The sequence below is a fragment of the Phocoena sinus genome, chromosome 11 (genome assembly GCF_008692025.1).
Source record: "Phocoena sinus isolate mPhoSin1 chromosome 11, mPhoSin1.pri, whole genome shotgun sequence".
In the NCBI taxonomy this organism is placed as follows: Eukaryota; Metazoa; Chordata; class Mammalia; order Artiodactyla; family Phocoenidae; genus Phocoena; species Phocoena sinus.
Genome location: NC_045773.1, coordinates 56,982,261 through 56,999,263, shown reverse-complemented (window position 1 = coordinate 56,999,263; position 17,003 = coordinate 56,982,261). Strand labels below are relative to the sequence as shown.

At 37.4% G+C, this 17,003-nt stretch overlaps 1 protein-coding gene across 2 annotated transcripts in view; it reads right to left on the bottom strand.

Moving 5' to 3' along the window:
- Window positions 1-17,003, bottom strand: part of NEK10 (NIMA related kinase 10) — a 305,942-nt gene that overhangs the window by 209,057 nt on the left and 79,882 nt on the right. For both annotated transcript variants that reach the window (XM_032649886.1, XM_032649885.1), the window contains exons 22-23: window positions 16,449-16,570; window positions 16,203-16,305 (exon numbers count right to left, since the gene is read on the bottom strand). In XM_032649886.1, the coding sequence (XP_032505777.1) occupies window positions 16,203-16,305; window positions 16,449-16,570 (225 nt within the window). The remainder of the gene's footprint in view (window positions 1-16,202; window positions 16,306-16,448; window positions 16,571-17,003) is intronic.

Below are 17,003 nucleotides of genomic sequence, written 5' to 3'. Positions count from 1 at the left end.
AAATTTTCAACAAACTGAAGTGAACAATACGTTAAAAGGATCATACACCATGATCAAGTGGGATTTATCCCAGGGATGCAAGGATGGTTCAACATCCACAAATCAAGCAATATCATACACCACATTAGCAAACTGAAAAATAAAAATCATATGCTCAATCATCTTAATAGACGCAGAAAAAGCTTTTGACAAAATTCAACATCCACTTATGATACAAACTCTCAACAAAGTGGGTACAGAGGGTACATACCTCAACATAATAAAGACTATATATGACCTTTATTTACTTTCATCATTTACTCAATGATGAAAAGTTGAAAGAATTTCCTCTAAGATCAGGAACAAGACAGGATGCCCACTCTTGCCACTTTTATTCAACATAGCATTGGAACTCCTAGCTATATCAATCAGACAAGAAAAAGAAATAAAAGGAATCCAAATTGGAAAGGAAGAAGTAAAACTCACTGTTTGCAGGTGACATGATACTATATATACAAAATCCTAAAGATGCTACCAAAAACTATTAGAACTAATAAATGAATTGAGTAAAGTTGCAGAATACAAAATTAATATACAGAAGTCCATTGCATGCTTTACATTAACAACAAATGATCAGAAACAGAAATTAAGAAAACAATTCCATTTACAATTGCACCAAAAAAGAATAAAATACATAGGAATACACCTAACCAAAGACCTAAAAGACTTGTACTCAGAAAACTATAATACACTGACGAAGAAAATTGAAGACGACACAAACAAATGGAAAGATACACCGTGCTTATGTATTGGAAGAATTAATATTGCTAAAATGACCATATTACCCAAGGACATCTACAGATTCAATCCAATCCCTGTCAAAATACCAAAGCCATTTTTCACAGAACTAGAACAAATAATTCTAATTTCTATGGAAATTAGACCCTGAATAGCCAAGGTATCTTGAGAAAAAAAAGGACAAAGCTGGAGGTATCATGCTTCCTGATTTCAAACTATCCTATAAAACTACAGCTATCAAAACAGTATGGTACTGACACAAAAACAAACACATAAGTAAATGAAACAGAATAGAGAGCCCAGAAATAAACTCATGCTTATGTGGTGAATTAATCTATGACAAAGGTAAGATTATAAAATGGGGCAAAGACAGCCTCTTCAATAAATGGTGTTGGGAAAGCTGAACAGCTACATGCAAAAGAATCAAACTGGACTACTTTCTCACACCATGCAAAAAAATAAATTCAAGATGGATTAAAGACTTAAATGAAACCATAAATTTCCTCGGAGAAAACAGGCATTGTTTGGCATTGACATTGGTCTTAGGATTTTTTTTTTTATATGTCTCCTCAAACAAGGGAAATAAAAAAGCAAAAATAAACAAATTGAACTACATCAAACTAAAAATCTTTTGCACAGCTATAGGAGATACCAAGAAAATGAAAAGGCTGCCCACTGAATGGGAGAAGATATTTGCAAATGACATATAAATATATAAACAGCCATAGAACTCAACATAAAAAAGAAAACTAAAATTATAAGACACTGATGAAAGAAATTAAAGATGATACAAATAGATGGAGAGATATACCATGTTCTTGGATGGGAAGAATCAACATTGTGAAAATGACTCTACTACCCAAAGCAATCTACAGATTCAATGCAATCCCTATCAAACTACCACTGGCATTTTTCACAGAACTAGAACAAAAAATTTCGCAATTTGTATGGAAACACAAAAGACCCCGAATAGCCAAAGCAATCTTGAGAACGAAAAAGGAGCTGGAGGAATCAGGCTCCCTGACTTCAGCCTATATTACAAAGCAACAGTAATCAAGACAGTATGGTACTGGCACAAAAACAGAAAGATAGATCAGTGGAACAGGATAGAAAGCCCAGAGATAAACCCACGCACATATGGACACCTTATCTTTGATAAAGGAGGCAGGAATGTACAGTGGAGAAAGGACAGCCTCTTCAATAAATGGTGCTGGGAAAACTGGACAGGTACATGTAAAAGTATGAGATTAGATCACTCCCTAACACCATACACAAAAATAAGCTCAAAATGGGTTAAAGACCTAAATGTAAGGCCAGAAACTATCAAACTCTTAGAAGAAAACATAGGAAGAACACTCTATGACATAAATCACAGCAAGATCCTTTCTGACCCACCTCCTAGAGTAATGGAAATAAAAACAAAAATAAACAAATGGGACCTAATGAAACTTCAAAGCTTTTGCACAGCAAAGGAAACCATAACCAAGACCAAAAGACAACCCTCAGAATGGGAGAAAACATTTGCAAATGAAGCAACTGACAAAGGATTAATCTCCAAAATTTACAAGCAGCTCATGCAGCTCAATAACAAAAAAACAAACAACCCCATCCAAAAATGGGCAGAAGACCTAAATAGACATTTCTCCAAAGAAGATATACAGAATACCAACAAACACATGAAAGAATGCTCAACATCATTAATCATTAGAGAAATGCAAATCAAAACTACAATGAGATATCATCTCACACCAGTCAGAATGGCCATCATCAAAAAATCTATACACAATAAATGCTGGAGAGGGTGTGGAGAAAAGGGGACACTCTTGCACTGCTGGTGGGAATGTGAATTGGTTCAGCCACTATGGAGAACAGTATGGAGGTTCCTTAAAAAACTACAAATAGAACTACCATATGACCCAGCAATCCCACTACTGGGCATATACCCTGAGAAAACCAAAATTCAAAAAGAGTCATGTACCAAAATGTTCATTGCAGCTCTATTTACAATAGCCAGGACATGGAAACAACCTAAGCGCCCATCATCAGATGAATGGATAAAGAAGATGTGGCACATATACACAATGGAATATTACTCAGCCTTAAAAAGAAATGAAATTGAGCTATTTGTAATGAGATGGATAGACCTAGAGTCTGTCATACAGAGTGAAGTAAGTCAGAAAGAAAAAGACAAATACCGTATGCTAACACATATATATGGAATTTAAGGGAAAACAATGTCATGAAGAACCTAGGGGTAAGATAGGAATAAAGACGCAGACCTACTGGAGAACGGACTTGAGGATATGGGGAGGGGGAAGGGTGAGTTTTGACAGGGCGAGAGAGAGTCATGGACATATACACACTAACAAACGTAGTAAGGTAGATAGCTGGGGGGAAGCAGCTGCAAGGCACAGGGATATTAGCTCGGTGCTTTGTGACAGCCTGGAAGGGTGGGATGGGGAGAGTGGGAGGGAGGGAGACGCAAGAGGGAAGACATATGGGAATATATGTATATGTATAGCTGATTCACTTTGTTATAAAGCAGAAACTAACACACCATTGTAAAGCAATTATACCCCAATAAAGATGTTTAAAAAAAAAAAAAGAAAACTGATTAGAAAATGGGCAGAGGACCTGAACAGACATTTTTCCAAAGAAGACATACAGCTGGCCGACAGACACATGAAAAAATGCTCAACATCACTAATCATCAGGGAAATGCTAACCCAAAACACAGTAAGATATCACCTCATACCTGTCAGAATGGCTATTATCAAAAAGACCACAAATAACAAATGTTGGCTGTAGAGAAAAGGGAACCCTTGTGTACTATTGATAGGATTGTAAATTAGTACTGCCACTATGGAAACAGTATGGAGGTTCTTCAAAAAATTAAGAATAGAACTACAATACAATCCAGCAATTTCACTTCTGAGTATTACCCAAAGAAAACAAAAACACTAACTCAAAAATATATATGCACACTTATGTTCACTGAAGCATTGTTTACAATAGCCAAGATATGAAAGCAACCTAAGTGCTCATCAAGAGATGAATGGATAAAGACAGTGTGATATATACATATATATATATATATAAATACACACACACACACACACACACACACACACACACACACACACAGTGGTGGAATATTACTCAGCCTTAGAGGGCATTATGCTTAGTGAAGTAAGTCAGACAAAGACAAATACCATAGGATTGTACTTATATATGGAATCTAAAAATCAAAACAAACAAAACAAATGATAACAAACACATAAATAAAGAGAACAAATGTATATGGCCTGCCACTGTTTGTGGCATGATTCAAGAATCTAAAAGGCTCCAATGCCTTCATTACACTTAGGAGGGTAGGCAGACTGATCAGAAAATCAGATGTGTAGTACCATACATTGCTGAATTAGTCTCTGTAAAAACAGACATTCCCACCTACTCTCAATGCTGCTTCAGAGAACACACTTTGGGAAATCTCCCAGAATAAAAATAATGTGTCCAGAACACATCAGATTCTACTTCTTATATTAAACATTTTCTCAAAGAACTAAATTATATCCCAATATGCCCATATGAAGACACACACTAAAATAATCTCTAGTTTATTATCTTTCATCTTTGGTGCTTTTATATGGACATATAAATCCAAAACTCCTGATTAACCCAACATTGGAAAGTCTTTATTTCTAAGTTTTTCCTAAAGTGGTAAAGATTTGGTGCCTCCATATTCTCTCACCCAGCCTATTGTCTCACCAGAAGAGACTAACCACCAGCGTTAGGAACTCACCCTGCTGTGACTTTCTCCCGATTACTATTCTCATCTTTTCCTCAATGCAACTGCTATTCAAATCTCAGAATTGCAGAATGACCCACTAATGGTCATAAAATCAATAATCTTAAAATTTTTTTAGAAGTTGGATTTGACTGAATTTGCTTCAATACTTCTTCATGGCAATATAAGGAAACTGTGGTGGACTTGACAGAAAACATTCTTGTTTTTTAGTAACATGAGGGTGACATGAGAGAAATTCCAGAAATTCTGTGGCTACCCTTCCAACAAAAGATGCTATGAGGGTATGCAATACAAGTGACTCAATATTCTGTAGACCTTTGAGAGCACTCAAGTTCTGTGTCAGCTCAAACTCGTATAGACACTAAATCTGATTAATAGGAAATAAACCACAGAACAGGCTCAAAACAAGAACAGGTCAAGAGACCTAACTAATTCATTTTTCCTCTAATGACACAGATTTCTCAGCCACAGTTGAGCCAACCAACAATAATTAAAATCCTCTAATCCTTTAGAAACATTTAAAATGCCAGAGATTCTTCAATAGCAAGACAGGTCTAATTTGATTTCTCAAATTTTGGTGGCATTCAGAAAGTAAAATCTTTCCTTTAGATAACTTTGGGTTACACTGTTTGCTAAGATGATAGTGGGAACTGCTTGTATCTTTCCCCATTTATGGACCTGCTTTCCACCTTAATCCCCAATTCCTCTTGCATTAAAGCACTCTGCTTAGGCGATCTTGGCTACCGTATCAAGATCTCAAAATTCATTCATTCACTTGTTCATTCATTCTTCTATCTATTTATTCAACAAATATTTATTAAATGCTTTGAGAGGAACAAAGTCAAGGAAATTGGTTTCCCTTACCTCAAGGAGGGATTGGCAATAAACCAGTGTCTTATGTGCAATGAGCGAGGCCAGGCCAGTGTACTAAGGGAGCCCAGACTCGGAACCTATTGGATGTGGACATCGAAGATGCCACCTGGAGGAGTGGCATTAGAAGTGAGTAGCAGCAGGGCATTCTGCACAGAGAGAGCAACACTTTGGAAGCCACAGAGCAATACAACCACAGACTGGTCTATTCAGGAAACAGAAATCTGTCCCATGAGTCCAGAGCAAAAGGCAAGGAGAGATCAGGAGGAAAGGGCCTTGGGTGCCCTAGGGAATCTAAACTGTATCTTAAATGTCATGGGGAGCTACTTGAAGAATTTTAACCAGGAAAAGCCTATAATCGCATTTCTAACTTAGCATGTTAGAAATCTCACACCTTAAATTTCCTCACCTAATTCTCTGTCAATGGTGTCACAATCTTCATAAACTCAGACTCTTTCTCAACTGTTGTCACACCTCATTAACTGGCTAGCAACCTTTTTAACTCTGGGTCCCAAATAACTGCTGAGTATAATCCTTCTGCCATATCCTTTTCTTCTGCTGCCATAGGTAAAACTTACACGTCTTTACGGAAAATTGCAAGAGCTTTAGTGGCAAATACCACAGACTAGCTCTCCAAAAGTCATTGACCACCCCCACCTCCCTTTCCCATCTCCAGCTGTACAGGCTGGGCACTCACCTAGAAAGTCTCCCTTACAGTCAGGGGTGGTTGCATGAGTTCGCTTTGGCCAAAATAATGTAATAAGTCTAACAGGAATCCCTGTGAAAGACCCCTGTGAAAGATTTTCTTCTATGATAAAAGGAGTAGCTATCCAAAAAGAAGAATCTGATTTTTCACCCTAGCTGCCACCCTGATTCCTGTCTTTGGATTTGGTAATAATGCCTGGAGCTCTGGCCAATCTGCTGAAGAAAATGGAGAGAAAGGACAGAAAAACCTAGATTGTAGCTGACCTCCTTGAGCTGCTGAACCAGTCCTGGCACTGCTCACCTCCACTCCCTTTGTTATGAGATAACTATGTGTCCTCGTGTATTAAACCATTGGCATCCTGGCTTTTTGCACCCAAATATATCCAAACAGATCCACCTCCTATACTGGGGATCTGTCTCCAGTCGTTCTCCACAGTGCCCCCTCACCTGCCATCACAATGATCTCTCCAACCCAAATCTGATCACATAGTTTTCAGTCTGAAATCTTGAAGCTAAATCTCTAAACAGATGTCAGAGTCCCAGCTCTCACCCACCAAAGCCTCTACTGAGCATCTTGCTAGCCCCTCGGCACGCTGTACTGCTTTGGGTCTCTAATCCTTTGCATTTGCTGTACCCCTACCTGAAACGCTGTTACCTGTCCTGCCCAGCTCCTCACCAGAAGGCTCCCCCAGGCGGAATTAGTCACATTTTCTCCTGTGCGTGATAGTTGTGGAAGACTATATAACTGCTCACCCACATTCTTTCTGGGGGAGGAACATATCCTCACCCTGGTGAACTTGGCTTGCTTTGACCAATGAATTCTGAGCAGAAGTAATATCTGAAACTTTAGGGCAGAGCTTTGAGAGCTGAGGTATGGTTTGCCATGCTCTCTCTTCCCTACCTCTGATGTGGAAGCAGGTATGGAGGTCTTCAGCCAGCCTGATCTCTGAGCACAGCTCCCTTACTGACCTACAATGCTCATGTATTATGAACAAGATAGAGACCTTGCTGTTTTAAGCCATGGTGGACAGACTTTTTCTATAATGGGGCAGATGACAAATATTTAAGCTGTTGGGGCCATATATGGTAACTGCCATATATTCTTCCTTTTAACACCATTTAAAAATGTAAAACCCTCTTAACTCACAGGACATAAGAAGACAGGCCACAGCTGGATTTGTCCCACAGGCTGTAGTTTGCCACTGTTTTAAGCTGCTGAGACTTTCACATTACTTATTACTACAGCATAACATGTCCCATCCTAATATATTTTGTATAGACAATACTCTAGGCTTTATCACCCTGTAATACAACTATAAGCTCCATGAAGATAGTGAGCATGTCTGGAATGCTTGCCTTGTTCACCACAGGATACAGCAGCTCAGAAAATAATTGCTGAGTGAAGAACTGAAAGTCCTTCCCATAAGACTCAGGGGACAGAGACCATGGCTTTCATCTTCTACCCACCCCCACATGTCTAGCATACAATGGCATTTGATGAGCATTTGAGCCTTTGATAAATGTTCCATTGACTTGAGTATGCCCTTGTTATTACCAGTAGCAACAGCCACATGTCACTGGAGAAACATCTAGAAATATGCACGGCCTGTTTGGTTGTAGGATGAACATGTGACCTCTTGAGTCATGCGTCAAAGCCCATGTCTGAAATCTATTACCTACAGCTTAATGAGTTTTGTTTTTTCCTTTTTCTTCCTTTTATATTTGGGAGCAGGGAAGAAAAGGGGGCATGCAGGTTTTACATTAAAATGTGTATTTGAAAAGCCAAGAAATGTGAAATGGTGGGTTCAGAGGCAAGTTCCCTTTCAGCAGATTCTCTCCTACTTGGCAGCAGGCAGCTGGCAGCATTTAGGGCCAACTTTGTGCTTCACCTGGTGTGTCCCTGAGTCAGGGTCTGCTCCCTTGTGTGGCCTCCAAGTCTATAAATATACTCAGGGGCGAGATCTGGGCATGTTTCATGGCCCAAATCATTGAAAAATCCAATCTTTTAAATGTAAACATATTTAGACATTAAATTAGATACCATTTGTAAAACTACACATACCCAAATATGTTATTACTTTCTTCTGCCTCATGAAGGCAAACTCCACTTGCTATATAAATAATTGCAAACCAAGCTCAATCTTAAATCATCTCATTCACCTACATTGAGAAAAAAGAGGAGAAGAAGGCAATTTTAGTTTTTCTACAACTCTTTTTTCTGGTCATATTTTCAATATATTTTGTCTCATGCATCTTAAACATCACTTGGTAATTCTGTGCTTCTTTTCTGGGAGTAAGTAAACCTAGCAAAAGAAAAGAGAAAAATAAAATACGACACAGTTGTCCCTCTTTGGTGATATGCTTTCACGTGTGTACCACGGCCTATTTTTATAGGCTTTATGAATTGCAACTTTATTTAAACCTCTCAAATTATGGGAATTTTATGCATTTGGTTTCAAATTAATGCCGTAAGATTTTAATTTAACGATAACCCTTCTTAGAAACAAGAGTCTCTAATGTCCATATTTATATCAATAGTGATAAACACTGAAAAACATATTTCATCACTATATTTTATTTTAAATATTTTTAAATAGTGATGTCAGTTCTCTATGGATTATCTTCATAGTCATAAAATCATTTTATACTCATTGAAAATAATGGCAGCCCATTTATGTCCTGCAAATAATTACTTTAGTGGAGAGAAACTGAACTAGGATAAAATTCTGTTCTGAGATTTATCACTGCTTCTTTATTTGAAACTAGAAAAATATTGCCTCACTTAAAGCTAAAAAGTCTAAAAAATTGAAAATAATTTTTAAATTAATAACACTTAAGTATAAGCCTAATAAATAGTAATAAGAATAAGGTTAGGCAGACTTGCAATGAGGGGCAGGACAAAGAAAAAAAATTAAGGTTTTATTATTTTTGTAAAACAAAGTAACTTTTTCTAGGGAATCCTTTACAATTTGAGTGTGAGTAAAGTATAAGTATATTTATTAAAGTTATAGAGTAAACAAGGGAAGTGGGGTATTTTGTTAAGTTCAATGTGTGGACTTAATAATGTAATTAGCCTGCCCATTTTAGGTTAAAGGATGGACTGGCTTATGTGTTTATCTCCTCTAGCTCTCAAAACCTTGCTAAAGTGAAGGGAAAGGAATTTTCCTTGAAAAGATACCCACAGGGACAATGAGATGTGACAACAGAGGATGATATATTCCAATGAATTTTTGGAAGATGGGAAGTAGAGGAAGGATGGTACACAGCAGGCGTCCTAACCCATGTGCCTGAGAATAGAAAGGCCAAAAGGGTGCTGCCCAAGGCAGAAGTACAAATCAAGTCCCCAGGTCCTGTCCCATACTCACACATGGTGCTACCAGTAAATTGAGTTCTCTTTGTCACTAGAAGAAAAATAGACATTTATTTTGCAAAGAAACTGAACCAGAAAAGCACCAAGCAGAGTGAGGCTGAACTCATGGGCATTCAGTGAAAATCTACCAACTGAACGTTGCTCCCTGAGACCTCTTCATCCACACTGCTCCCAGAATGACAGCAGACAGAAGGACATCATCTCAGGCAAGATATTGGGAGTGCATTATCTGGAAAAAGTTTAAGCAATGACATTGGGGGTCTCCTAAGGAAACTTTTCACTGTGCTCTAAAGTCCACCAGATGACACCCTTAACTGGAACACACAGCCTTTTTAATATCTTTCTCATAAGTATTAAGGGCCAGCTTAGATCAACAGATATTTGAGGAAAATCTCCAACAGGAAATAGAGAGCACATGAACCAGGGGAAAAAAAAAACAAAGATGGATCCAAAAGATACAGAAACAATTCAGGGTGTGGAAGAGAAAAGTCTATATTATACTGAGAGAGAATAAAATCAAGATTCCATGAAAATGGAATAAGGAACAAGATGAAATTTGAGGGGATTAAAAATATATTAATCAAAATTAAATATTCAATATAATCACTAGAAAATAAAGTTATAGAAATAACTCTAAAGTACAAAGAGCTGAAAACTAAGAGAACAATTATTTTAAAAATTAGACTACAGCAAGTCCCCGACATACAAATGGGTCCTGTTCTGAAGTGCGTTCATAAGTCCAATTTGTTCGTAAGTCCAACAAAGTTAGCCTAGGTGCCTAACTAACATAATTGACTATAGAGTACTGTACTGTAATAGGTTTATAATACTTTTCACACAAATAATACATAAAAAACAAACACAAAAAATAAAGGAAACATTTTTAATCTTACAGTACAGTACCTTGAAAAGTGCAGTACAACAGCTGGCATATAGGGGCTGGCAAGTGACCAGGCAAGAAGAGATACTGACTGGAGGAGGGAGAGGAGGTGGGAGATGGTAGAGCTGAAGGGTCATCAGCAATAAGAGATGGAGGGCAAGCTGCAATTTTACTCACACCTGACATTGGTGGAATGCACGTTCACATCTTTGAAAGTTCACAACTTGAAGGTTCGTACATAAGGGACTTATGTATTTAGAATATACAACATCTAAGAATAATAGGAATTCTAGAAGAGGAAACACAGAAAGCAGATGGAAGAAAAGTAGTGAAAAAACAGTGCAGGAAAATTTCCCAGGAGTGAAGTTTTAAGTCTCCAGATTGAAGAGTAGACCTAGTTTCAGACACACTGAGTGAAAAGAGACCCATCCAAAGCAGTGGATAAAGTGAGCATCCTAAAAGTTTCCAGAGACATAAAACAACTCATGTATCAAGAAACAGGAATTAGAATACCATTGGATTTTCTAACAGCAAAATGGGATACTAGAAGACTGGAGTAATGCCTTCAAAATTTGGAAGGATAATCATGTTCTTCTGAGAATATTACACCTAGCCAAACTAACAACCAAATATGAGGGTCCCTCAAAAATATTTTGTGACATATAAGCATCTAAAAATTAAAACTTCCAGTGGTGTTGGGAAAACTGGACAGCCACATGCAAAAGAATGAAACTGGACTGCTATCTTATACCATACACAAAAGTTAAGTCAAAATGGATTAAAGACTTGAATGTAAGACCCAAAACCATAAAACTCCTAGAAGAAAATGTAGGCTCCTTGACATTGATCTTGGCAATGATTTTTAGAATTGACACCCAAAGCAAAGTAACTAAAGCAACTAAAGCAAAAATACACAAGTGGGACTTCATCAAACTTCATCAAACTTCTGCACAGGAAAGAAAACCATTAACAAAATAAAAAGGCAAGCTACTGAATGGGAGAAAAGATTTGCAAATCACATCCAATACAGGGTCAATGTTGAAAATATATAAAGAACTCATACAACTCTGTAGCAAAAACAAAAAAATCCCAAAAACAGTCTAATTGAAAAATGGGCAGATCTGAATAGATATTTTCCCAAAGAAGACATACGATGGCCAACAGGTACATGATAAGATGTTCAATATTCCTAATCATCAAGGAAATACGAATCACAACCACATGAGATATATCACTTCACACCTGTTAGAATGGCTATCATCAAAAAGGCAAAAAACAAAAAAAAACAAGCATTGGTGAGGATGTGAAGGAAAGGGAACCCTTGTGCACAGTTGGTAGGAATGCAAATTCATACAACCACCTTGGAAAACCTATGGAGGTTCCTAAAAATATTAACAATAAAACTATAATAGATCTAGCAATTCTACTTCTGGGTATTTATCCAAAGAAAACAAAAATATTAATTTGAAAAGAGTTAATTGCAGCATTACTTAAAATAGCCAAGATATGGAAGCAACCTAAGAGCTATCATAAATGAGTGAAAAAAAAAATGTGAAATGTATGTGTGTATATGTATCTATATCTACATATATTTATTCATATGTATATATGCATTATACACACATATATATACATGTATACACATACATACATACATATATGATTCAGCCATAAAAAAGAATGAAATCTTGCCACTTGCAGTAACATGGATGGACCCTGAAGGCATTATGCTAAGTGAAATAAGTCAAAGACATACTGCATAATCTCACTTATATGTGGACGGTAAAAACCAACAAACAATCCCCCCAAAAAAAAACAATGGAGGCACTTCTCACACACTCCAGTTGTGGCAGCTTTATTCCTCCCTGGCCTGAGTGAGCAAGTGTGCTCCAATCAGCTGCTGCTTTCATTCTCTCTTGCCTGGGCAGGGAACAGATGCCTGAGGGCAGCCCACATGCAGAGGTGAGGCCAAAACCAAAGCTGAGCCCCAGGGGCGGTGCGAATAAGGAAGAGGAATGGAAATCTCTCTGTGCAGCTGCACAAGCTGTGGATTAAATCCCCATGATCAGCTTGGTAAACCCTGTGTCTATGGAATATCTAAGGGACAACGAGTGCTCCCACAGCTGAGACCAGTCCAGCTCTAGCAGCTGTGGACTTTGGGGGCAAGTACACATAGGAGTCGGGCCAAGTCAGAGGCTGAGCTGGCCCCACAGTGCCCATAGTGGGTCCAGAGACCTATCTAGAGGTATTGGAAGGCCTCCTGGGGAGGTGGGGTTGGCTGTGGCTCATGGTGGGGGCAAGGACACTAACAGCTGAGGCTCCAGGAAAATATTATTATTACTGTTATTTTTTGTTTGGTTCTGTTGCTGTTATTGTTTTTATTTATTTTTTCTTTATAAACATTTTTTAATATATTTTTTATTTTTCTACTTTTACTTTACTTTTTGTTATTTTGTGTTTTTTTTCTTGTTTTTGTTTTGTTTTTAGATATAAACATTTTTGATCATTTTTGTGTGTTTTACATTTTCTTTGCTTTTTTTTTTTAGTTTGCTTTCTGCTTTTGTTTTGCTTTTTGTTTCTGTTAGTTTTGTTTTTATTGTTCGTTTTCACTTTGGGGTTGTTTTGTTTGGTTGTTTTCTTGATTTTAGTTTTCTTTTTTTTTCTCTTTGTTTTTATCATTTGTCTTGTTTGTCTGTCTTCTTTTCCTTTTTTTTTTTCTTCTTCTTTCTTTTTTTTGCGGTACACGGGCCTCTCACTCTTGTGGCCTCTCCCGCTGTGGACCACAGGCTCTGGACACGCAAGCTCAGCAGCCATAGCTCACGGGCCCAGCTGCTCTGCAGCATGTGGGATCTTCCCGGACCAGGGCACGAACCCATGTCCCCTGCATCAGCAGGTGTACTCTCAACCACTGTGCCACCAGGGAAGCCCTCCTTTTTTTTTTTTTTTGCTGTGCCACTTGCCCTGTGGGGTCTTGGTTCCCTGGCCATGGGTCAGGCCTGAGCCTCTGGGGTGGGAGTCCAGGACACTGGACCACCAGAGAATTCCAGGCCCCATGGAATATTAATTAACATGAGCTCTCCTGGAGGTCTCCATCTAGATACCAAGACCCAGCTCCACCCAACTGCTTGCAGGCTCCAATGTATACAAATATCAAATCATTATGCTGTTCACCTGAAACTAATATAATGTTATATGTCACTTATACCTCAAAAATTTCTAAATAAGAAAATTTTTTAAAGTAAAAATTATAACTTCCAAAGCACTTTTTCCTAGGAAAGTACTAGAAGATACACTTTGGCAAAATAGGGGAGTTAAAAAAGAAAGAGAAAGAGACAGGATGTAGGAAATAGAGACTCTGATCAGAAAAGGAGCATGGGAATTCCCTGGTGGTCTAGTGGTTAGGATTTGGTGCTTTCACTGTGGTAGCCCAGGTTCAATCCCTGGTTAGGGAACTGAGATCCCACAAGCCACACAGTGTGGCCAAATTAAAAAAAAGAAAAGGAGCACGAAAGCTCCAGGACAATGGCTGTGCAGCAGACCTAAAGTCAAACCCGGTCTACATTACAGCAAAGAGGTGTAGGAAATGGGTGTCCAGGAAAAAAAAAAAACTGAGAGTAACTGTCATGTTTGACCATGTGGAAATAGTACAGAGAGGGCTTTTATAATCCTTTTAGAAGATTTGGGAAGAAGAAATAAAGGGTACACAGAAAACTAGGAAAATAAACAAGAAGGCAATTATTAACTCTAGAAAAAACAAAAGGTCTATAAGGAAGGAGAGGTAATCAACATTGAACAATAATTACACAGTAGTAATAATGTAAATACTGAATGCTGATTTAACCCCAAATTGTGCTATAAGTGTATTGCAGGATGGCAGATGGGGACAAAGAAAAAATAAGAAAATTGAATCTTCAACTATCACAATGGAAAGCCAGATACCAGAAGAAAGAGCTAAAAAGACTGAAAAGTGATTGTTTTAGGGAAATGGAATTGGGGGTTGCAAAGAGGTAGGCTTTTCTTTATAAGATTTTTAGCACTATTTTATTTTGTAAACCATTTTTATGTGTGCTACTGGTTAAAGAAAATAAATATAAAAATTACTTAAAATAAGTTTAGAAAGAAAATAAATCAGGCTACTACAATAAAAGATTAATCCAATGTATTTAAATGTAACCAAAGGAAATGACTGCAGCTAATCTTAGTAAGAAAATGGAATGTGGGGTTGGCTATTACTCAGAAAATATGACCTGAATAGTCATCTTAGAAGGATTAAACAGATCTATTAAACTATTAAACAAATCTATTTAATACTATTTAAAATTATATATACTGTTTGCTATGAAATTCAAACACACAATTTATAATAATCCTTATTAACTTATAAATTAAAATATCTACAAGCATATAAATAGTATTAAGGAAACACAAGTGTAATTTATAAAAAGTAAAAAGCCTATGATGAACAAAATTATGATTAACTTCTAATGATTAAGCAAATGTGTATCTGAGATGAAGAGTCACAATTATTTGGTCTCATCTCACATTTCACAAAGCACTGGCTTGAAATATTTCCAAGTAACTTTGCATTGAAGGTTATCAATAAAACTTCTGTTTTAGGATATTTTTTATTTTTTAAACTGATATAACACGTTCTACTCTAAAAAATCTGGACAGTGAATCTAATCGTTGTTACTGAGGATGTGGTTATGGGTAAATGTGTACATTTGGAATTGCCTTCATGAGGAATCAGATTCTTCCAAAACTAAGAGACTCAGCTTTAAAATGTTGTCAAATGACTTTCACATCAATAAAATTTAGGGCAGTGGCCTCCAAAGCTGCATGCCTAAGGCAATCCACTGGCGGGTGGGGGTGGGGTGAAAAATATCAACACCCCTATTTTGAATTTTAATGTACCCCTTTATAGTTTATTTCTGTTGACTGTATGTACCATAGAATAATTATACAGTGATATGTGTACAGAATTCATAAATAAGCATACATATTGATATACTGGAGTGTATTATCAAAAGAATTTACTAATGGAATTTCATGATCACAAATATTTGCAGACCACTGATTTAGAGATGTCTCCCTACTTACAGTTGGCAAACCACTAATAGTCCATGGGAGTAACTTAAGTGTTCGTGAGTGAAGAGGGCAGGAGAAAGCTAATATATCGCTCTAAGCTAAAAAGTTCATTTTAACTTATGATTAAGAATTAGACAACTTACCTGCTACAGTTGAAAATATTGTGATAAAAAGTGAAAATGTTGAAGTATACAAATGGCTGGATTTTTTACAGCCCTTGATATGTACATTTGTCACCCATATGTCACAGGCTATATTAAAATAGTTCAACAATGTGCTCATGTGGTGGTTCTAAAAGGCTTTGTTGACGAAGAAGTGTTCTACAGAAAGGAAAAAACCTAGAAACCATTGATTTAGGAATTAAATGCCCAAGCAATCTAAGAGTATTTTATTCTCTCATATAGGCAAAATACAACTCAGTCATCAAGAACTACACTAGTCACTGTCCAATACAGTATCCGTTAGTCACATAGGGATATTTAAATTAACTAAAATTTGATAGAATTTAAAATTCATATCCTCAGGCACATAGGCTATCAGACACATTTCAAGTGCCTGATAGCCACATGTGGCCAGCGGCTGCCATACCAGACAGTGCAGACAGAGAACGTGCCATTCAGTGCAGAAAGTTCTATCGAACAACTCTGCCCTAGAATAATATTCAGAGACTCTCAAGTTGAAAATTTTCAGATTTTTATACTTACTAACTGTTACTCTGTCCTTATCCCCCAACATAATGTTGTTTGGCGTCAGGTCTCTATGGATGATCCTCTTCTCCTTGTGTAAGTACCGAAGAGCTAGGCACAGCTTCAAACAGCAAAGAACAAACAAATGTTATTTCCCCTATATATACAGATAAGACAGCCACTCATGATCACTACACACAATTCTAGGAAATCAGCTCAGAAGTTTACTGTTTCATAGAAAAAGTTAATGAAGATAAAAGATACCTGTATAAATATTTTCCATAGTCTCTCTTCAGCAAAATGATGTTGTTTTTCCTTCAAAGAACTGAAATGCTCTCCAAGAGGTGCCCCTTCTATAAGCTCCATAACTATATACAACCTATCATCTATATAAAAAACAAGAAAAGGTAATAGAAATAAATTCAATATAGACATTTTGAAAAAACTTATGAATTAGAATCCAAGTTTCCCAATGGGTGTTCAGGGCACAACACAAAAGAGTTAGAGACATGGACCCAATCAGCTCTGGAGGGGCTGGGGGCGAGGGGGTCTTGGGGACAACTGGAGCCCAGCAACAGTCTCTTTCAGCTACAGGCAACCTCCTAGCATAAGTTTACGCTGGCAAACTTTATCATTTTCTATGTACACCAGGATGTGGAAGGGTTGAGAGGCACCAAAGAGAGCAAGTAAATGATCCCAAATCATGGAGGATTCCCTGAAGAACAGGTAAACCCAGCTTTCCTCTCAATGGTCTAAAATTTACCCTTAAATCAAGCCAGACATTCAGACATTAAACTGCACTGTTCTTCAGTCTCGTAG